General features: G+C 37.0%; 1 protein-coding gene across 3 annotated transcripts; it reads left to right on the top strand.

Annotated features, from left to right (window-relative positions):
* On the top strand, positions 9772–23916 carry LOC109715635 (putative casein kinase II subunit beta-4). 3 transcript variants are annotated; one of them, XR_002217712.1, is made up of 7 exons: positions 9772–9868; positions 9994–10209; positions 18726–18941; positions 22310–22419; positions 22652–22817; positions 23485–23671; positions 23713–23916. XR_002217712.1 is itself a non-coding variant. In XM_020240739.1 (6 exons), exons 1-6 carry the CDS (start codon positions 9829–9831, stop codon positions 23613–23615), a joined length of 879 nt encoding a protein of 292 aa, XP_020096328.1. In that variant the 5' UTR covers positions 9772–9828; the 3' UTR covers positions 23616–23916. The 3 variants fall into 3 exon arrangements, 2 of the variants coding, with proteins under 2 accessions (XP_020096328.1, XP_020096329.1); XM_020240739.1 differs by having other exon boundaries at positions 23485–23916; XM_020240740.1 differs by having other exon boundaries at positions 9791–10209; positions 23485–23916.

Raw genomic sequence — 25095 nt, 5'->3', positions numbered from 1 at the left:
AGTATCATGATCTAGTTGTAGAGTATGTTGATTATGATTAGTTATCATGACTTGTTCATGGTGGTTGGTGACATTTGTATTCGTGCATGATTGCATATTTATTGCATGATGACTTCTCATATCTCGTAAACTATGACTTCTTGTATCTTATAAACTATGACTTGGTTATATAGACCTGATAGATCAGTGACATGGTGATATTCCTCCGAAAATAGTAGACCTGATTGGTCAAGCATTTATGCAGATTATTCTCTCAGCTACTTGCTGATGTTGGCTAATGAGCATATTGCATCGATAGCTACAGCTCGTGAGCATTTTACGTACATCAACGGTCTGATACACCATAAGAGGGTGTTCTTTTTCGGAAAGATGATCGTATTTCTGACCCATGAGCCTTACAAGGTGCCTGTTAGGGCGCGTTTGGTTTGAATTATGTAATATTATAGAGTATCTCGACATATAAAGGTATCTTGGATTTCGGCGTGAGATTACTACTGATGCTGCATTAACGCGTTTGGTTTAATGCAGTAATGTAATACTAGATTACAGTGTTTATAGTATTATTACGTTTGGTTCAGTCTATAAAATTTAATAATCCTGATATAAAAGTATAGTTTTTTTCAAAATTGTCCTTGTTGTGGTCATTTGAATATTAATTGACGAGAGAAAATACAAATAAAAAACTAAAATAAAAATTAAAAGATAATAAATTAAATAAAAAATTATCATATACACACAAATAAATAAAACTAGGTTTTTTATTTTTAGGCTAACACATGATTAATTAGGGCACAAAAATATATGAAATTTTTCCTAACATTTCCAAATCAGATGCAAGAAAAGGAAAATAGAAAAAAAAAGATGATGCTGTTAATAGAAAAAAAAAAAGACATGAGAGAGAGAGAAAAAGAGAGAGAGGCGTGCGAGAGAGAGAGAGAGAGCGAGAGAGAGAGAGCAGGGAAGGCGTGAGAGAGAGAGAGAGAGATGGAAATAATGCTGTTAATTGGGTTTGGGGGTGTTGGAGAATAAAATTGTCATTTTATATAATATGTAGCATTACCGGTTTTCAGTAATCCAAGATATACGACCCCCCTTTCGTTAATATTTTCGGTGCAATCCTACTCGATTTGTAATGCTATATTAACGACTAGATTATATAGCGGATAAACCAATCACGGTAATCCTAGCAGGATTGCCTGTAATCCTACCAGGATAACTCGAACCAAACGCACCCTTAGGGTTATATGCCGGGTGGGTAAGCAGAATGTGGCATAGCCTGAGGTCATTAAATCAATATGGTAGAGAATTTTGGTTATTTGTATTATTCATTCATTTGACGCATTGGTGTTTCTTGTTGTCTTTACAATAACGGATATTTATACACTGATGGGTAGTTGTCACGCTCCGGGGTCCCTTTTTGTTTGAACACAGCGGAAAAGGCGTCTAAAATTTTTTTTTTTTTGGAAACCTGACCCCAGAGTATGCCAGATCCGCCACAAATACAGGGATCCATTGTTCACACGGACAGAGTCTCCCCTGTATTTGCACGGCGTTGCACAAGTACAACAGTACAAACAGGATACAACCACAACTAAATGAATATAGAAATAATTATTCATTCATATATTCATACATTCACCATTCACATCACAGATTTGCATTTAATATTTAAACATAAATACACAGAAAATTCTTTTCAAAACTGTTTCCTATACAGAAACCTTTATTCTTTAAAAACGCTACCACGAGGGGTAGAAAACCTTTCCATTTCACAAAATTCACAAATCCATTTATTACATTCATGAAAACACATATTTTCAAATGTAATAAAATATACCGAATCATATAAACTATCTAAGCTATATCAACATAATAGTAAGGGTAGAACTAAACCGAATAACTTGGGTCGGAAGCTCTATCAACCGCTACGTATCTCACGTCCAGTCTCAACCCTCACCGCCCGCGATACCTGAAAAATAGTGGGGGAGGTGAGAACATGTAAACATGTCTCCCCTCCCAGTGGGTACCGCAAGCCGAAGAAGGCGAGGAGTACTCACCGGATCAGGAAGAGCTATACGACACACCGGTCAGTGAAAATATAGTAGGAACAATAATAAACGAAAGAGATGTATAAGGTAATGAGCAGATATACTGAATACAGTAGCAATAAACTGAAAGAAAGTAGGAACTAGACTGAATAACGGCTACCGCTACTGTAACTGGAACAGAAAGCATACATGAATATCTACTATAGTAGGCAAGAAACTATAAAGCAAGAACTGTAAGTATGCATGCAACGACTGCTACTATAGACATATGCGTCAACCGGTCAGAAAGTCCAAAAGTACCCAATCTGAAACCAATCTCTTCTTGGTCAGCACCGCAGACCTCAAGCAGTGCCACTACTACTCTCCAGTGCATATAACCTCTCTAGGCTCACGGGTTGTCACCATTCAACCACTTTTCCGGAAAAGAACACTCCTTGCGGTGGATTAGACCGCCACGCTGTTCGTGAAATGCGACGAGTATCGGGCGATCAATGATATATATGCTCAATGATCAACCGTCGGCAACCAGCCGCAATCCTGCCCCCCCAGGGGCCCATCGACCGCATAGGTCGTCAACTGTAAAGAAGCACAAGAACCAACCCACTCAGGTCAACGTAGGATGGACAACATCAACATCCCTCAAACATATGCAAATACTGCTCAATGAACACAAGACTGACCACTCAGATCAACTAGGATATGAAACTCGACCAATCACGTCACAAGTATTAGAATATGAAACCTCGACCAATCAGTCACAAGTATAGGATATGAAACATCGACCAATCACGTCACAAGTATAGGATATGAAACTCGACCAATCACGTCACAAGTATATGATATGAAACTCGACCAATCACGTCACAAGTATAGTATATGGAAACTCGACCAATCACGTCACAAGTATAGGATATGAAACTCGACTAATCACGTCACAAGTATAGGATATGAAACTCGACCAATCATGGTCACAAGTATAGGATATGAGTAAAGTATAATCATCCGTCGGCAACTAACCGACAATCCCACCCCTCAGGGTATACCGACCTCAACGGTCATCAGACAACAAAGGTCGAGGAACTCACCGAATAGGTCACAAATACTGAATACTAGAATCGACCGACTAGATCGCTAATCTCACAGATAATCACAGAATCGCTCTACTATAAATATGAAACAGGGTATGCAGAATAGCTAAGTAGAGCAACAAGGAAACATGGTATCACATACAGATAGACTATACTCCTACACATGATACTAAGCATGGAAACATCTGAGTAGAGTATAATCAAACAACGTGGGTGTAATGTAAACAATAGAGGTGCAAAGCTCAACATATAATATAAGCATGGATAATAACAAAAGAGCAAGGGTAAGAAACCATCACCGAGCGTGCACCACTGTACCAACGTCGGATCGAAGTACCCACCTGTACGTGTCTGACGAAGATCTCTCGACTGTGCAGACGAAACAATCGAACCTACGAAAGGTCCAACGGGTTAGAATCTAACCCACTAACATGTCTCGCTAACACACAATCCCCACTCACCAGAACCACGATAACCGGTTTCCCAAAACCGATTACCGAACAAGCCGGAAGTTCCGAAAACCGCACCGGAATTCCACTGTCGCTCACCTGTCGTTTCCGAACCCTCGAAACGACGCGGGTGACCAGCCAACAAGGCTCAGCGACGCTACAATCAACCACGAGGCACCGTCGGATGAATTCCGAACCGAAATCGCGTTCTATCGCCGGATTTCGCCGAAAAACGCATCAAAAATCACTTTTTGATTTCCGCAAGGGCTAGGGGCCTTGGACGATCAGTCCAGAGGTTATCCTCAGCCCAAACATGCTGCCAACAGTAGCTACATCGAAGCATAAATCCTAAAGGCCCATACTATAGCATGAAATCTCATTATTTTGCGATTTCTAGACTTTTCTGGACCGTGCACGCAAACCAGAGATCGATTAAGCCAATCATCACGCTCGCTGATAGGTTTCAGCATGACGGAGGCCGTGCTCACCTTTCGGAGCACTGCCGGCCGCTACGGTGCGCGCACGAGCGATGCAAATTCTGTGAAATAGTGCGCACAGCGCGAGGATTGCTGTTAACTCGCTAACTAGGGCATCTTTGCCACTGTCGGAGGTGAGCACGATGTTTAGCACGAGTTGTAGATCATTGTGCTCACTTCCCGAAGCTTAGGAGGCTTGTCGGATCACCGGAAAGGTGACCGGAACCTCGGAATTCACTGCTGCAACATAAATAGCCCTTACCAGACCCGAGGAGAGCTAGGGTTGGTCGCCAGCGGCCGGGAGGCGGGCGGTCCGGCCGGAGGAGGGAGCAGTCGGTCCGAGAGGTTCGGGGAGGGTGCTGGCCGGCGGCGGGCGGCAACCAGTGGTGCGGCGGTTGAGATCCACTCCACCCACTCCCTCTCGGGTTCGTGCTTCCCGGCGGCGCGGCGGCGGCCGGAGGAGGTCGGGGCGGCTACGGTGCGGCGCCGGAGGCCGAGGGGAAAGTGGTGTACCCCCCGGTGGGCGGCGGCGGCACTTGGATGTCGAGCGGGCCCGACCTCGGCCCGCACAGGTCTGGGTAGCTGCAGGAGATCTCAGCGGCGGCCGGCGGCGCGCGGGGACGGCGGGGGACGCGCGCGTCGGGTTTCCAGAGGTCGCCGGGGCCGACTCGAGGGCGGCGCGGCCGATGGGGAGTGACGGCGGCGCGCGGATACAGAGATCACCCAGGCTCGGCCTGGGTGACTGCAGGTGGCCGCAGCATGCTTGGTTGGCGCCGGCGGCGTGCGCAGGCGGTGGGAACGGCCGGTGACGGCGCCGGAGGGTGGATCTCGGCCAAGGGAAGGCTTCCAAAGGTGTTTTGAAGTTCCTCTGGGTTGCATGGCCGAGGAGGGTGGAGAATAGGTAAAGAAGTGATGGAGGAGGGGTTTTCCGGCGGCCGGAGCACCTGCCGGCGGCCGGGGCACGCGCACGAGGTGGGCAGGGGAGAGCTGAGGCGGCTGGGGTTCGGTTGAGGAAGAGGGAGGCCAAAAGCTAGGGTTTCCTCATGAAACCCTAGTGCAACCACTATATACATATGTGCATTTTGCAAGATAGTCCTCCCAGGGGTAATATTCTCAGTCAAGTCCCTCACAGCACGCGTATTTTACACATACGCATCTCTATGTCCGATCTCACGCGATTCGGCACATAAAATATAAGGGTTTCGCGCGAAATACTAAAAATGCCGCTTTGACCTCTTAGCAAAAACTTTTTGATTCCCGAAGATCCGTCCGTCAGATTTCCGAACGGATTGTGCCAGCGTGATCAGCACCACGGAGACAATAAACCTACGATTTTGGTTCACATCGATCGGTCACGGATTCGCGACGAAACCCGTCTGCTCTCCAATTTCCAAAAACCACACACATATACCAATGTGTAATCCCACTAAATCCTAGATTCAAATTCAAATTTGAATTCCCTACCACCAGTAGGTACCAAGAACATCTCTCACCCATCCCCAGATCACTTGTACAAAGCACGAGGAGTTTTAAAATGCACGAAAAGCAAAGAACGAAAACCCTCTTTTTGATAAAACTCCTTTTTCTCAAAAATCGTGCATCAGATCTAAAATCCGTCAGTGCCATTGGTTCCAGAATAGCTAAACCGTTCAAAACAAGCTATTGGATCACTATGAACGGAGTCCGATACACGCCGAAAGCCAACTCTACTCCGTGGCTTCTCCGGAAAACCGGAGTTACTATTCACTTAAGTGAAAACTAATAATCGCGTAACTTCTCCATTTTAGCTCATTTTCTCCTGAAACTTGACGAGTGCTTATGTAATAAAATTACACACATAAACATCATCAACAGAGAGTTTAGTTGCACTGTAAAAATCTCAGTCCTTACAGTAGTTGTAGTTTCTTTCTAGTCATTATTGTTACTATTTAAGTATATTATTGATTATGCATGTTTATCGATTTCTACTTTATCTTGCAGTAGTGGTTACTTTTGCATTTATTTCTAGTTGTTATTCCATTGCTATTGTACCTGATTTATCTATTACTGTTGATTACATCTTTTTTCTGCCGATGAGATATAGCTTGCCTTCGTCGGCTTGCAGTATCTATTGGAAAGGGAAGACGTGTTTATATGTTCTCACCCCCCACCAACCATTTTTTAGGTGATACCGGTGGTGAGGGTCAGGATAGTGCGTAAGGATGATACTAGGTAGTTATGTTCCAGATTCGTCCTCATGACTTTTATATTTCAATATTTAGTTTAGATCTTTATTTCTGTTGGATTAGTTTAGTTCATTACTTACTAATATTTAAATAATTATAGATGGATGAAGATTATTGTTTATATGATTATCAGTTGTTCTCATGAGATTATGCATCTCATGTTGTTTGTTCAATCACTTAATTTCAAGTAAAGAAAATTACAACATTTTGTATTGTAGAGATTAAATAATTAAATAAAATGAATGATCGACAAAGATGTAGTTTACAAATATATGAATGGACAGGATGCACATAATAGTTTTTTAAAACTAGCAAACAACTAAAACAAATAAAGTAAAACATTGGATTATAAAATCAAAATATTTAAATATTAGATAATTATTTTCAAACAATATAAAATTTAGATTGGCTGTATTTGCTTTTACTATATACATTTATTATACTCAACATGAACCCTAGCCAATCGCACTTCTTTTTTGTGTTGTACTTCAATCTACACCATCTAGATTAAAATTTAAATATAAAATCATATAATGATTAGCAAAAATTTTTCACTATTTAGATAAAAAGTTAAATATAAAATTAGAGAGATGATTAGCAAGAATTTGAAGGATTAGTTGTATAGTTAGGGATGCAAACAAAATGAATTTGGGACAAATTAATTTTTTATCTTATTTTTTGCTCCCACTTATTACTTATTTTGACGTTGGTTAGTATGAAATAAATTTTTTGTGAATATTCAGCACATAGACCAATGAAAGAAATAGAATGGTAAGTGAGGGCTAAAATTATATATAAAAAAATAAAATGTCCCAATTTGTTAAGAAAATGAAGCAGTATCGTGGTGGGAGCTCTACCAATCTGGATCCATTTGGATCCTCATATGTAGTTTACATGATTATTAATAGTAATATGCTTTAGCTTTTGTTAGAATCATTCTCCTCCTTACTTCCTTTGTTTTGGATAAAAGCGTATTGAACTTATCTAAACAATGGACTATTTGGATTTGATGACCTAATATTGTGAAATTTTTATTTTACTACCCAACCATTCAATTTGTTTAATTTGAGTCAATCAATTATACTTTGACTAAAAAATGTAAGCTGATTATCATTTCAATAATCTTATAGTTGTGAAAATTGTATAAAATATGTTAATTAAATATGTAAAGATAAACGATATATTCAAATTTAAAGTCAAAGTGTCGTTGACTTTCTCAAATCAAACAAATTGAAAGATTAGGTAGTAAAATCAAAACTTTGCAAGATCAGGTAGAGGTAATCAAATCCAAATGATTCATAGTCTAAATAAGTTTCATATATTTTTAGTTCTTTTTTTGCGTAAAAGTATACTGAGACCATTTAACTGAAAGCTATTTTAAAGAAAATCCCTCAAAGAGAGTGTAAATATCAAAATTATGCTGATTTCAACTAATAAAAAAAATATTTGATGACTGAATAAACAAATAAGAAACTATTATCGTACTTTTTTCTTTCTACCTAAGAAGCAATGTGAGCAAACAAGCACACATATAATGAATTCGGAGGATTAAAATATGCATCACATTTGTTTGTATTTTGGCCGAAATTTGATATATTTTTCTTAATAATTTGGCTTATTTTCTAATTTTACAATTTAAAATAATATTTAGGATATCTTATTTTATTTTATTAAAAATATAAGATAATATTATATGATCTTAACTTATATATTTTCTCTTAACAACCTTGGCCTATTTTCCAATTTGAAACAATATTCAAGATAGCTAGTCTTATTTTATTCAAAATATAAGACTACATTATATAGTTTAAAGAGTAGGATTTAAACCATTCAAGTCAGTTTTGTAATAAATTTTGCAATCTCAATTCTCGAATCTTCACTATAATTAAATGAGAAAAGAGGCCAACAGTGGGAGATAGAGTTTACCTTCTCATTCTTTTTCTAATAATGATAGTTCTCGGACCGGTCTCGTCCTCGATCTTCCCTGACCATAGCGACTTGATATTCGTAGTCCATTTTCACCTTTGATCCTCAATCTCCCTCGTCTATGAGCACCTGTGATTGCAGTGGAGGAGATTAGGCTCAAAGTTGATGACGCGGTTAAAGATGGAGGCGATGAGGTCAGCGTCAAGAAAGGTGATATTAAAGGAGGCAAGCTTAGAGTTTTGGGGAAGATGAGGAAGTCGGGACGGAAAGGGAAGGGTAAAGAAAAACGAGGGGTAGGGAGGAGAGAAGAGTATTAGGCTGGAGTTTTTTTAAAATATTTAAGGTCATTTTTTTCTTTTTTTAGTTTTGGCCCAACAGACTTGAAACTGGAGGGTGGGTCTGCATTGGAGAGTTTACAGGGAATGGCTTTTTTTTTGTTTAAAAAATTTTAGATAGAATTAGGACACTTGTAAAAAAAGTCCTTAAAATATATTTCTATAACACTCTTGTGTTGCAATGCCTTCCCCATTTTTTGTCTTTTCCTCCACATGCTTTACAATTGCCGCCCCTGTCTGGACGCGCTCTTTCGTCCTTGTCTTGACGCAATATCCCTTCCCATCACACTCTTGTAGCATTCTTATTATACTACCGTCTATGGCCATGCCCTCCGCTGCGACCTCGCAGCCAAATTTTTTGTCCATAATAGTCTTATTGCTATCTATGGGAACAACGTAGACAGGTAGAAGCGTGATGATGGTAGTGAAAATATGGGCAAGGTAAGAAGGAGGAGTGTGGCAGCAATGTAGGGGTGGCCGAGGAGGAGGAGGAGGAGGAGGAGGAGAGGAAGTAAGGGGAGAAAGAGAAAAATAAGAAAGAGAAAGGGGAGAAGGAATATGAATTTTTTTATTTCTTAAAAAAAAAAAAGGCCTGAATCAAAATTAAAAGAAATTGGACCAATAAATTTTTGGCCAATTTGCATAAAAAATCCACTTATTTTGGGGTTTTGCAAAACCGGGCCACCTTTTTCGTTTTTGCAGATTCGGTCCGCTTTTTCCGCCNTTCTCGGGCCGTGCATATTTTCTCATTTATCGTGAGTTATTGTATTAAAGAATTAAAGCCGAACAGGAAACAGCGGGGTCGGCGAATAGCGGGGGTGGATGTGGTCCGGGTTCCGAGAAATGACTGAGATTGAACGGGTCATTTAATGCGCGCCAGACCGTACGGCAGGGTAGTATACGTATGTCAAGAAATACGCGGGAGGCTATTGTATAGCAGGGGCATTTTGGTCAGGCGGCGGAAAAAGCGGCCCGTATCTGCAAAAACGAAAAAGGTGGCCCGGTTTTGCAAAACCCCAAAATAAGTGAATTTTTTATGCAAATTGGCCTAAATTTTTTATGCAAAAGGACAAATTTTTATTTAATTTTGTCCTTCAATAATTATTTAATTAAACTCGAAAGTAAATAATTAAAAAAAAAGATAAATGAGAGTAAATCTCGAAATATCCTATCTATTTTCCACTTGTCTTAAACATCTTCGTAATTACGACAAAGCCCTTTCTTTTCCTTCTTTCTCTCTCTCTCTCTCTCTCTCTCTCTCTCTCTTGCTTCCCCTCTCTCATGCGCTCTCCGATCCCACCGAGAACCCAACCGCATAGAGGTGGGTTCCTCCCCTTTCCCTTCTCTCTAACCCTAACCCTAACCCTAACCCTAATCGCATCCTCTCCTTCTTCATCTCCTCCGCTTCTCCGCTGCCGATCTCCGATTTCTTCGCGAGGATCGCAGAGGGGGGGACAGATATGTACAAGGACCGGGGAGCGGTGGGATCGAAGGCGGAGAACGGATCGTTCGATCGGAAGCGGATCAACGAGGTCCTCGACAAGCACTTGGAGAAATCCTCGCCGTCCAGTTCGTGGGGATTGAACGGCAAGGATAGGCTTGTGATGCCCTCCACGTCGACGGGGAACTTCTCCTCTCTCTCCAAGAACAAGTGCTCCAAAGGTTAGGGTTTCGATTTCTAATCCCTTTTGATGTTTCGAGTATTCTCTGCTTGTGGTGTTCGAATGCTTTGTTTTGTTTGATTTGGGCATCTATTTGTGCATACCGTGTAGATTCTTGAGCATAATATTTACATGCCCAAAAGAAAAAAAAAGAAAATGGTGTAGAATGAGTTAATTAAGGCATTTTCTTTGTATGGGAGGTATATTTGCAGTGCTTTTAATGTATTTCTTTTACCCTGTTTAAGACCTGATCTTTGATTTTTTTTTTTTTTTTTTTTTTTGTTCTTCATTTCTTAGGCAACTTAGGAATCTCTGTCATGATATGAGGACTCCTCTTATTCGTTTGCTACTTTGCTCAACATGTTTAACCATTATTTTGAAGACAAAAGAATATTGCTGAATTTTTCTGAAGTAGTTGTGTATTGTTTAGTCAGTAAATATACATAGATTACAGATAGATGGATAGAAAAGTACACGAGAATACATACCTATATATGGCAGTAACCTGTCAGCGGACAATGTAGACAGTAGAAATCTATAGCTACTCCTAAATCATTGATGCCTTCCTTATTTGCCAATTTTCTCTTGCTTTTGATGTACTCCTCGTTGGTGTGCAAAGAATCTGTTATCCAACCTCTCTGCCATTGTTAGCAATCCATGACAATCACGTGCAAACTGCAGCTCTTATAGTTTGTCCGCCTAGACTTCCACGGATATCTACCCAGTTTACTGGCACCTCTAGCATCTGCCTTAACATATCGGACTTGATGCCAGAGATTTTTTTTTTTAGCAAGTACTATGAGACGATCGTAAGGTTCTGTTTAGATGCATAAATATCTTGTTCTATATATCTCTTTGAGAAATTTGTACATTTGGTAAATGAGGAGGGTGATCAAATGTCTAGAATTGGATATTATGCTCGGCCTTCAAATTTTTTTTTTCAGAAAAGATAAATCATCTCGTAGGTGAATATGATATTCTATCAAATTATGAATATCAAGACCTTTCAAGGAGTAAAAATTAAACCCCTTTCTTACAAATTACAATTACACTAGAAAATATTTATTCTAAATAAGTTATTCTTGGATAACTTGTTCCAATGCCCAAATAGGACCTACAATTTTCATGGTATTGCATCATCCAAGTTAGAAAGCCTATATTACCATGGGTCCAATCAAGATGGCATCTTAACCTCTGGACTTGAAAAGTTTGGAAGTCTTGAGTGAGTGATTCTTGTAGAAATATTATTGCTTTTCATAGATGGTGTATGTCAAAGCTTATGCAGCTTTCCTCTTTTGGATTTAGCATCCTTTTTAAGTTCTTGTATTTTGCAATGGCCTTCATACCCATACAATTGTCTCGTCTTCCAATAGTTTGGTTCTTTGAGAAATTTTTGGAATCATGGCTTATGTGTTGTAGTTCAAATGTTCAATGATAATTTACAAGTTCAAAGCAGGCTGATGGGCGTTGTGTTCTAGCTTATTTTCTTCCTCAAACATTGCAAACAGTCTTTTAGGTTCACAAAATTTTCACCAATGCAGGGTCTCGGAAGAGTAAGTTGTATACAACCATATGCGCTAATTGACAGGCTTTGCTGTTAACATGAACCCGTGATACTGGGGCAACTAGCACGTGTTTTTAAGTACAACTACAAAGAGTCTGTAGCAGGCATGGTGGTCTCACCTTCTGTTCATTACTTAATGCACACTTATGTTTAATGGATGTTTATAGAACAAATCGATGAGCATTACATCAATTTAGATTATATTGCGCCACTAGTCCCAAGTTCTCTTTGATCCTTAAACTTCTTAGTTGGACATTCAAAACCTCAAATTTTGAAATTAATTCACTCTAGTCCTTGTCCTCATTTGCTGTTAAAGAAAAAAAAAATTCCATGCATATTAACCTATGGAGCAGGGATACTTAAAATTTTATGCCATTTTCGTATCGAACATGTGTCGGATACCGATACGCACCCTATACGTATTGGATATGGGAATGAAGCATTCGACATTTTTAAAAATAAAAAAATAGCGGATACAGCTCGGATACGGGGGGACATGGGAGGGGATATGGTTAGGTTCGTTTTTTGGTCTAAAATAATTGAAACTCAAAATTTTTCAAAAAAGCCCACATCCTAATCCACTAGAAATTATGAAAAGAGTAAGAAAAATGCCAATCTCTCTTCAATTCATCATTTCTTCTATCTTTTTGTTCTTGGATGGTTGAAGGCTCTCACTCTCGCTCTATCTCCATATAGTATTAAGCTATGGTTTAGTGCTTTACGGCTTAGCTTTTACTTTCTTTAATCTAATTTGTTAACTTAGCACTAATCAACAAAGGCCGTAGAGAATGATTATTTTCTTCTTCTATCAAAGTGTTACTATAATTATTTTTATTGCTGTTTTATATAGGGGCAATTGCCTATATATTCCTGAAAAGTTTCCGATTTTCTTATTTACCCTTCTTAGAAGGCTAATATTGAAAATACCTTTCTTATGTTCCAAGTCTTTCTAATATACTCCTGTAGTTAAGTTCCGTCAGTGAGCTGCCGTTATCTCTGAAAAATTACCATTTTACCCATTCCAATATACCCTTGTACCGTAACTAACTTTTCTTATATACCCTTCATATAGCAAATACTTTTCTAATTTTCCCTTCAAATATCAATTAATTAATAAAGCACGTCGGGAGCGACAGATGAACAGATGAGATCGATCACAGCTAAACCAACCTTGGTGGCTGGAGGTATAGTTAGTTAATTTGGATTCAGCAAAAATTCGATACAGATATAATTCGTCTTTTAATTTTTAAATTAGTTGAAAAATACGGCTAAAAAATGAATTCGGCAATTATTTCAGATACGTGATTTATACGGATATTATACGTTCACCAATTAAAATTTCGGGATAAAAAATTCAGCTATATAATAAATATATACTAATTAATATACTATATATATTATTATTATAATTTTTATATATAGATTAAATATATTTAAAATTATAATAAATATATATTAATAATATATAAGAGTTATATATTTAAAAATATCAATAAATAATTAAAAAGTTATAAATAAAATATTATATAATAATATTTCTATTATATAAATAAAATACTATATAAATATATATATTTATAAATAAAATTATATATATACATATATTTATATATTTATTTATATATATAATGAGAGGGAGGTCCACCGTGGACCTCCCTCTCATCCGGTCCACGAGGCCAAACTGGCCTCGTGGACCGCGCACACGCTGCTCCCCTCCGCGCGCAACACTGCGCCCTCTTGTTCCCGGCACGCGGACGGCCTCGGGCGAGATGGGATCGTCGCTGCAGCCCTCTTGCTCCCGGCGCCGGCCAAGGCGGTGGAGGAGGACTACGACGACGACGAGAGCAGCGGAGGAGGAGCTCGTGGAGGAGCCGGTCCTGAAAGGGAGGAGCTTCTGGAGGGCACGGAGCATGCGCTTCGAGAGGGCGGAGAGGTTGGCGGCGGTGGAGGCGCGCGGGGAGGGGACCAAGGGGCGGAGGTAGTCGCCCCAGTGGAAGCGCCCGGAGAGGACGACGTCGCGGAGGGATAGGAGGGAGTCGAGGGCGAGGTGGGGGAAGGATGAGCAGGGGGTCGAAAGGGTCGCCGACTCGCCGTCCTCTCCGCGACGATGGGGTTGGGGTCGGGGTTGGGGATGACGATAGGAGGAGGAGGGAGATGACGAGGATAACTTTAGGAATTAGTATAATATAGTAGGGGCAAAATAGGTATTTTATTTAGGTTTTAACTCTAGTATATATTTAACCCATGTTTAACCCGAGTTAAGCTAACAGAGGATAACTGTAGGGGTATTTTAGAATAACGGTGGAACATATGAGGGGCATTTTAGAAAGAAAGAAAAAGCAGGGGTAGATCGGATATATCCAAGCATATGAGGGGTATATAGGCAATTATCCCTTTTATATAATAGATCCTAATAAAACACACATATATGATGAATAGCTAATTATCTAGTTTATGCAACTAAATATCTAGTGTTACCATTTGATCAAGGTGGATGATAATTGGTTTATACTTTTTTTAATTATTGTTTCATATGGTTGATTATCTTTTTTTATGAAGTAATTTAGAACAATTATACAAGCTAATGTATATCAATATATTTTCCTGAAATAATCCATATATCCTTATTGTCCTCAATATATTATTACATACAATCAACATATTTTAAAATATATTTGAAGTAATATTTTATTCAAGTATACCCTGCGTATTATATTCTAAAGTTTTTAGGAATTGCCATACCACCGTATCTGTATCATGTTGTATCCGTATACCTATATCCGTACCTGTGTAATATAGATCTTAACATTGGTTCTCCACACATCGATCGTTTGGCTTTAAATTCCACCTCATATTTCAATCCCTACCACTAATTGAGTATAAATCTTTTCTTTACATAAGAATTGGATAGTTTGATTGAAAGTATGAGATGGATGGAGGGCCGATGGATTTGGTGCATGGATGTACGGATGCACCAGGTGCAAAAAGATAATTTATCTTCGAAAGGAGGATTTAATAAAGCAGGGTCAAAAGTTTGGGGTGCTGAATGTCCAACTAAGAAGTTCGAGGGCTAGTGAATTTGGGCTAATTAGTTTAGAAACTAGTAGTGCAACTTATCTTATGGATTAAAATATTTGTACCTTTTTGAGCAACATAGCATATATTGAAACCTTGATTTTACTGTTTTTTTGCCTTAGATGAGTACTGACTATCTTCTTTTCTCAAGTTTTATCATTGAAAACTGTTTGTTTATAGCCATGCTATTTGATCATATGAGAGTATGATCGCAATAAATCAATATAAGTGGATTGTCCTGATAGGAGTTGGTGACTATTTTAGTAACTAACATGATATTGTGGTTGTTATACTTTGATTATCATCGTGATCAATGTGCATGTATTAGTCAGAAAGCTAAATTATCGTGTATATGTGCATGTGCTGTTCAGCAATGTTCCAAAAGGCAGTATGCAGTATCCCTATTGTTACCTACAGCATAGCACATACTTGGTATGCGGGTGCATATGCTGAGACATATGTGGTCCATCTGTTAAAATGTTAATAATATATGTATGGAGTCCGGCTGGGATACTATCGATAGTACCAAGCGTTTGGTGCCATCAAGTTTTCTGCCGTTAGATTTAACCCTTTGACGTCATCCTAACCGTACATTTTTTTTATTCAAGGGCCGAAAACCTAATAGCACCAATAGCTTGGTGCTATTGATAGTATTCCAGCCTAGGTCTATATGTATGTATACGTACATATATATATATGTATGTATATACGCATGTGTACATATATATGTATATATGTATACATATATAGGTACACATACATATATATGTATACATATATACATATATATCTAGAGTAGGTCTTGTGTGCTATTAGGCGCACGGAGGTTTTCGCGCTCCTAAGTCGTTTTCGATGATAGAGTTTCCAAATCGGCGATCGGCTCCGCTAGACTTGATCTAGATATTTGAAGTATCTAGAAAATAAATTTTACGATTTTTCGATATCATTCACCTAGCGATCGAAAGGGTTCAAAATCAACGGCCAAAAATGAAAATCTCACAAGAAGTGATGATATAGCACTGAAATTTTCGATCAGAGATCTTGATCTTGCAGTAAATAGTAAAAAGAATTTTCTATCAAAATTGTATTTGATTTGAATACTAATACAACGTTAAACTTGCAAACGATATACATCAACCATTAAAAATTTATTGATTTAAAATCCTTTCGATCGCTAGGTAAATGATATCGAAAAATTGCAAAATTTATTTTCTAAATACTTTAAATATGTTAGATCAAGTCTAACGGAGCTGATTGTCGATTCGAAAGTCTCATCATCGAAAATGGCTTAGGAGCACGAAGGCTTCTGTGCTCTTAATAGCACACAAGATCTACTATATATATATATATGTATGTATGTATGTATGTATGTATATACATACATATATATGAGTATGACTAGTATACTCCATGGAGCATGGGGGCCTACGTGCTTCTAAGCTGTTTCCGAATCGATGGTCGACCCAATTAGACTTGGTGCTTGTAACTTCTTTACCGTTAGATCTACGCCTTTGATCATTTTTATCTGTTAGATTATACTATTCAACTAATCACCCACTCAACTCTAGGGGGCTCACATCATCCTAACCGCATTTTCCTTAATCTAATGGCCAAAAATCTAAAAGCACCAATAGCTTGGTACTTTTAAAAGCATAGGACCTCAATTCTATATATATATATATATATATAGAGAGAGAGAGAGAGAGAGAGAGAGAGAGAGAGAGAGAGAGAGAGAGAGAGAGACGGGCTCGCTTAGGATTTCTCGTACGGCTTTCGCCCGTTGCCGCCCCGAGGACCAGTAGAGCATTTAATTATTAGGTTTTTGAAGGGCTCCTTTGATATTTACGACCGAGCATTTTATTTTTGGAGTTAAGTACGAACGTACCATATTAAAANCCTAGTGATCGAAGGGGCTCAAAATCAATAATTTTAATGGCCGTGGTGAGCCGGTTGCAAGTTTAACGGTGTAGAAATATCCAAATCACATGAAATTTTGATAGAAAATTCTTTATACCATATAAAACAAGATCAATAACTTTGATCTAAAATTTTAATGTCATATCATCATATTTTGTAAGATTTTTATTTTCAGCCGTTGATTTTGAGCCACTTCGATCACTAGGCAAATGATATCGAAAAATCGCAAAATTTATTTTCTAGATACTTCAAATACACTAGATCAAGTCTAACGGAGCCGATCGTCGATTCGAAAGTCCAAACATCGAAAACAAAGTGGAAGCACGGAGCCCTCCGTCGTTCCATAAGCATCCTAGCCGCACTCTATATATATATATATATATGTGGGCTAGGGCTACTAAGCCTACTATACTCTTATGAGTATAGAGCCGTTCATACTCATAAGTTATTTTTAATGATCAAGCTTCCAAATGGATGATCCACTCCGTTAAATATGATCTAGAGTATTTGAAATTTCTAGAAAATAAATTTCGTAATTTTTCGAAATCATAATAAAGTTCATCAAGTGGGTATAAAATGAACGGTCAAAATCAAACGACGTCTTAAAAATGGATGATGGGATCCTTCAATTTAAGATCGGAGTTATTGATCTTTATCTATATAGTGAATAGAATTTTCTATCAAAAATTCAACCGATTTCGATTCTTTTACATCATTAAACCAGCAAATATCCCATACCGGCCGTTAAAAATTGTCAATTTTGTGTCCTTTTGATTGTAAGGTAAATGATGTCGAAAAATTATAAAATTTGATTTCTAGACGTTTTAAATGCTCTAGATAACGTTTAACGGTGTGGATCGTCGATTCAGAAGCTCTATCATCGAAAACAACTTATGAGTACGAGGGCGATCGTACTCATAAGAGTATAGCAGCCGGACTTATATATATATATATATATATATATATATATATGCTTCCTAACAATGTTAAATAACTAAAGTAACAATTTAGAATTCACAAATTAAAATGATTAATTTCAAATAAAGGACCTCATATGCACATATGTGTCACTAAACAAACAATGAGAAATTTACTTTTAATTATTAAATTGAGAAGTAAATAGAATTGCGATGCAAAAATTGAAAAAAAATGTCAAACAAAAATCAATGTTCAAAAAGCGATGTTATAAACTTTTATGAAAAATAATAATTTTTTCAATAAACTGGTATTCACATTATTTGAGAGGCTAACACTTAAAATAAAAAAAATAGTATAATAACATCTAACAATTAAAAATTATTCAATATTTATAAACATAATTGATAGATGGATTAGGAATAATACCTACTAAAATAAGAAGAGAGATAGTTTGGTTGTATTTATATAAGGATAATTGTATGTATTGCATTATTATTAATTAAACTTGTATGAAAATAGTCATATGGATATGTACTAATTATTAATCAGACAATCTCATTCAACATTGTATTTCAATCCCACCTATTAAAAAAACAATTTACCATATATGTGGATGCTTGCGGCATGTGGGCTGCATATTTTACATATGTGGTGCGGTTTATGGTCCGAACCGCATATGCGAACATGAACCACTTTTTGGAACATTGCTATTCAATATGCTACATCGATAATTTTAAATGAAGCAAATATTTAGCATTCTGTCCATTCTCTAGGTTCCTATCCAGTTTGTTATGCTGCTCTCTGCTAAGATGTTATCATTTATTGGATAAGTTTTTCTCATGTTGCTTGCTATTTTGTAAGATGTTATCAGTTATTGGTGTCATACATGTTTTAGGATAGTTGACATTTTCAGGTGCCTTAAGTAAAGTTACTTTATGCTATGATCTAACAATGCTTGTTTGGTTAATGCTACTTGTCCCTGATGACTTTATCTTTGTTTTCGCGTTGATTTATTCTTGCTTTTCAATGTTCTATCGTTACAGAGGAATTGGAAAATAACAGTGAAGAGGATGGTAGTGGTTCTGATGAAGAGGACACCACATGGATTTCATGGTTCTGTAGCTTGAAAGGAAATGAGTTTTTCTGTGAAGTTGATGAAGAGTATATACAAGATGATTTCAACCTTTGTGGGCTTAGTGGTCAAGTCCCATATTATGATTATGCTCTTGATCTAATCTTGGATGTTGAGTCCTCTCCTGGTAAGTTTGATCATACATCACCTGTATCATTGTTTAAAGCAAAACAGGCTGAACGTATGGAAAAATTGTTTTAATATGACTTTTCCTACCAGTAGTTTTATGGTTTATATTAAATGTTTTAGTTGCTAAATAAACTTTTACTAATAACACTGGCTTATTGTGGCGATCGGTATCGGAACCGTGTCCTACTGCTCACCCAAACCACTATGTCTTTCCTTTCTTCCGGCACTGAGACTTCGCGAAGGCTTAGAGTCCTTTTCGCTAGGTCCAAAAGCTTTCGTCGCAATTAGCAGCTGGGCCGGTCGAGAAGTAATTGTATAGGCTAATGCCGCTGCTTCACTTCAAAGCCAGCAGCGTATGAAAGAGTAGAGACAGATATGGGGAGCGGGAGGGAATCAATTACAAAAAGAGTAGAGACATATATGGGGAGCTTTATGGACACTTGTCTTTGTTTATGACTTGCGTATTTGTAGAAGGCGTGGTGTCTTTGTCAGGTCTTTTCAAAGTGGTTGTAGAAAATTATATTATGGAAAAGCAATAAGATGACTAAAGCTTCATTTGGGATTGTGGGGAGAACGCTTTACATACAGCTAAGAAAATGTGATGGGAAATATTCAGTTGTTTTGGTAAAACATATCATGCTGTGCAGATCTAAATAATTCAATTACGATATAGTTTTTGCAGTCCTACTGAAAAATGGAGAAGCATATCTTTGATAACCCTCAATACCAAACGGACTGTACAGAAGTTCAATTAAAGAAAAAGAACCAACTTATTCGTAAAGAAACTGGAGATGTTCATTCCGATGTTGAGCTCTTGGGGTGCCTAATATGAGATGGGCTTTAGGTCTTTAGAGGATCATCTAATCAGGCCAGTTTTGTCCACTAAAATCCTAATAATAAGTTATAAATCAAGCCAAGCAGAACAACAAAACTATAGTCCTGGACCGTAGGTAGGTGTAGAAGAATTTTATGGGAATCACACGTACTTGTTTATTGGTGTAAAACTTATAAAAGCATCAAAGCCAAACTACTGTTTCTTAGACTTGCTTAGCCAATGAGTTCAGAATCTAGTATTTTCTTCATAAATCTTAGTAAGAGGTTATCACTCTCCTAGTTTCATATATCTAATGTATATCATCGTCAAACAAGCTCGGTGGTCTCTTCTTCTTTATATTTGGACTACGTGAACGAGCAAGTACTTAATGTGACAATCTAGTACTTTACGGCATCCACTGTTGTGTTGTTCTTGCTTGACTGATCTAAAATCTGGTTGTTGTGAATCATGCCAAATGAAATAACAAAACTAGAGACCTCGGCAATAAATAGGCAGACAATGTTATAGGGATCACATGCTCTTATGTTGTTATAGTTGTAAGACATAAGCACCAAAATCAAATTATTGTTTCTTAGAATTGCTTACTCTATGGAGTTGAGAATCTAGGTTTTTTTCCTTCATAAATCTTAGTGAGAGCTTATTGGTATCTTATTTTCATAAATCTAATTTATATCATCAGCAAAAACAACTCAATCCTTTATTGCTCTTAATATTTAGTAACTTCATCTGTATGTAGACAAGCGAGGACCTAATGCAACAACCTGGTGCTTCTGAATTCACTGTTTATATATATATGTATATATATATATATATATAGAGTCCGGCTGGGATACTATCGATAGCATCAAGGATTTGGTGCTATCAAGTTTTCCACCATTAGATTTAACCCCTTGATTATTTTTACCCGTTAGATTATACTATTCAACCAACTACCGACTCAACCCTAGGATACCCACGTCATCCTAACCGTACATTTCTCAATCCAAGGGCTAAAAAACTAATAGCACCAATAGCTTGGTGCTATTAATAGTATTCTTGCCTAGTTCTATATATATATATATATTATAGAGAGAGAGAGAGGAGGGAGGGAGAGAGAGAGAGAGAGAGTCGGTAGGAAATGGGCTCCGTTGCGACGATTTGTTTTCGATGATAGAGCTTCCAAATTGACGATCAACACCGTTGAACATGATCTAGACCATTTAAAGTATTTAGAATTCAAATTTCATATTTTTTCAATATTGTTCTCTTGTGCATCAAATGAATGCAAAAATGAACTGCTGGAATTGAATATCTTTCAAGACTTAATGATAGAATTTTTTTATTTAAGATTGAAGGTATAGATCTTGTTTTAAATAGTTTAAAGAATTTTTTAACAAAAATTCAACTACTTTAGATTCTTTTACACCGTTAAACGGGCAAATGCCCTATATCGATCGTTAAAATTATAAATTTTGTGAACCTTTGATCATTAGGCTAATAGTGTCGAAAATGCATGAAATTTGGTTTTTAGATAATTTAAGTGGTCTAGATCATATGTTCGACGGTACTGATCGTCGATTTGAAAGTTCTATAATCGAAAATAAATCGGTAACAACGGATACTCTCTCTTTCTCTCTCTATATATATGTATGTATGTCTGTATATATATTATATATATATATATGTATATATATATATATTATATTATATATTATATATATTAGCAGGACTGCTGTGCTCTCAGGAGCACGGAGGCCTCCGTGCTCCTGAGCCGTTTTCGATGATGAAATTTCCGAATCAACTATCGGCTCCGCTAGACTTGATCTAGCGTATTTGAAGTTTCTAGAAAATAATTTTTGCGATTTTTCGATATCATTTACCTAGCAATCGAAAGGATTCAAAATCAATAATTTTTAACGGTTGAAAATAAAAATTCTACAAAAAGTGGTGATATAGCACTAAAATTTTCGATCAGAAATATTGATCTTGTTGTAGATAGTATAAAGAATTTTGTATCAAAATTTCATTTGATTTGAATACTTCTACACCGTTAAACTTGAAAATGGTAGATATCAACCCTTAAAAATTATTGATTTTGAATCCTTCCGATCACTAGGTAAATGATATCGAAAAATCGTAAAAATTATTTTCTCGAAACTTCAAATACGCTAGATCAAGTCTAACGGAGCCGATCGTCGATTCGAAAATTCCATCATCGAAAACGGCTCAGGAGCCCTGCTCTATATGAATACTATCAATAGCACCAAACTATTGGCGCTATTAGTTTTTTAGCCATTGGATTAAGAAATGTGCGGTTAGGATGATGTGGGCCCTCTAGGGTTGAGTGGGTGGTTGGTTGAATAGTATAATCTAACGGGTAAAAATAATCAAAGGGGTTAATCTAACGGCAGAAAACTTGATAGCACCAAGTGCTTAGTGCTATCAATAGCATAGCAGCCGGACTCTATATATATATATATATATATATATATATCTTGCTTGTGAATTAATGTATATCTGGTTTTATTGATGTTAATTGCTTATTTCAACAGGTGATATGCTCACTGAGGACCAAAACGAGTTGATTGAATCAGCTGCAGAGATGCTATACGGTTTGATTCATGCTCGATATATTATAACCAGTAAAGGAATGACTACGATGGTGGGTAATTCAATTAAACTCAAATTTGTTACATACATGTAACATGGATACACCTGAAAACCAGATCCTTTTGCGATTGCACATGCAGATAAATAATGTTTCCAAGTGCACAGAAATACTAACTTTGCATGTTCATTTGCATATATTTTGCATATTTAAAAGGATTAGTTATCTCATTATTGTATTTTATAATGCACCAATTTAAGATTAGTGACTGTTTATTCTTTTCCAGCTGGAAAAGTTCAAAAACTATGACTTTGGAAGATGCCGACGAGTGCTTTGCAGCGGCCAAGCATGTCTCCCAGTTGGTCAATCAGACATCCCTAGAATTGGTAACGTGAAAGTGTATTGCCCCAAATGCGAAGACATATATTATCCAACATCCAAGGACCAAAATGGTATCCTTTTGCTCTCAAACTTTAACTATATTTGATTGGATATTATTGCAGCTTTTAGATGCATCTTGTTATTGTTATTTCTTTTCCCGTTTTACTACATCTATTATTAGTGTTTCTTTTGAATGGCCACTAGCGCAAGATAATACTTGGGTATGTCCAAAAAAATTACGCTTAATATGTTGTTTGTGTACGCATGGATTTCTTGCGTATAATCTATTATTGTGATTTAAGCCTATCTGAACTTGTAATCCGGGGCTATGATGTCCCTGATCTTTCACTTAAATAGATTAGCGCCTGATGTTACCTAATTCATGGTCAATTTGCAATGTCATCCTCAGCTGTGTTGTGAGTCCAATATCTCTAATCAGCGCTACGAGCTCAGCGTAGATTTTGGGCGACAAATTAACTCTTGGATGACATTAGAACAAAAATAACTTACCACGTTCAGGGATCAACTGTTTTAATCAAAAGATCCGAACCAACCAAATTGCAATTTATCGAAAGTTCAGGCACTGCCCATGCATTTGACCCTCTGCCTGTGGCTTCTGCCTCTTATGTAGTTAGTTATTTCTCCTTATTTTTTTGAACTTTTTGAACATAAAACTGCATAGAACGATGCTTTCGCTTTCTCGACATGTGATTTTGCTTTTTTCTCGACCATGCCTAGACATCGACGGAGCTTATTTTGGGACGACGTTTCCTCACCTCTTTTTGATGACATACGAGCATCTAAAGCCACAGAAGCCGTCGCAGCAATATATTCCCAGAGTATTTGGCTTTAAAATCCGTAAGCCTTGAGGAAAACAGTGTATTTGATAATTGTAATTGGCCATCATAATTTTTCTCTTTTTCTTTTTTTTTTTTTTTGAGTAATAGCTTGATCTATTTATCAAGCTTTTTTTTTAAAATTTTTTTTTTAGCCTTGTAGCTATAACAATGCAGCAACTTTTTGCTGAGTATTAGTTTGCAATTCTAGCTTTGTTCACATCTTTTTCTCTGTTTCTGTAAAGCTTCTTTTTGGTGATGGTTATGTTTGTTTGATATGAAGGGAAAGAAAACAAAGAGTAAACAAGAGTGAGGAGAATGAGAGGTGTTCCAACTTTTCCAGTTTGTTTTGGTGTAAGTGGAGTAATGGAACTCAAGTTACGTTATTTGTTCCATCACTGTCGTTATTTGTTTTGGTGTAAGTAAAAAATATAATGTAACACAAGTTACGTTAGACCTTAATTTCACCTACTTTCGACTTCCTCTTCTAAAGTGCCGAACTCGACTACCATCATACTTAACCTTCTCTAAAAATTTATTAAACAGTCGAACCTAAATTCTGCCTTCCTTATAATAAATAAGAATTACCTTATTTATAATAAATTAGGATTACCTTTAAATAATAATAAAAAAATTAATTATATAATAAGTTAAATTTTATAGCGGTAAATTTACTATTATATTTAGAAGATAATGGGATCTACTTATATCAAAATAAACAACAAAACTCAAAAAACTAATTTTACCAGTACCAAGTTACATCAAAATAAACGGAAGAAGTAATTGAATTTAACTTTCCGGCTATACGAGTTACGTCAAAACAAACAACCAAAAAATAATCACACTTCAAGGAAACTCAAACACTACTGCACTTGACTTACGTTGGATCTACAGATTCGTCAATCCAAACGGGCCCTTAGTTTGCACCACTCAACAAAAAAGCTTGTGAAAATTAAAACTAATGTTTTCATTTAAGACGTGAGATCATTTTTGTCCTCAGAAGTATTTTTATTTTTATTATTATTTTTTTTTTTGCAAAATTGAGTATTTGTGAAAATTCTTTTTTAGCCTGAAAACTGTTTCCAGGTTTATTTTTAATGGGTGGGGTACGAGGAATTCACCACTAATTTTTCTTCAATTTTCGGATCTATTTACATTACATATTTTAGGTCCTCCAGGTTCTAGTACAGCAATATATATGTTGCCTTTATATACGGTTAAATAGTCATTTGAACTGTCCAAATTTTATATTTATCATCCAAAATTTTGAAAATTCATAATTAAGCATCTAAATTTATTTATTTTTTAAATCAGTTTAAAGTAATCACCGTTAGCCAACTGAAGTGATAAAAGAATGAATGTCGGTGATATGGGCGAGTCTTTCTGATGCTAAAAATTGCTATTGTGGGCAAAATCGACTTAATAATAATCAAGCCATATATATAGTTAGCCTTTATCATTTGCCCATCGGCAAGTACGCAAAATTTTGGGTAGTTCCGGTGCATTTAATCCC

The sequence above is a fragment of the Ananas comosus genome, linkage group 9 (genome assembly GCF_001540865.1).
Source record: "Ananas comosus cultivar F153 linkage group 9, ASM154086v1, whole genome shotgun sequence".
In the NCBI taxonomy this organism is placed as follows: domain Eukaryota; kingdom Viridiplantae; phylum Streptophyta; class Magnoliopsida; order Poales; family Bromeliaceae; genus Ananas; species Ananas comosus.
This window is presented reverse-complemented; position numbering and strand designations above follow the sequence as displayed.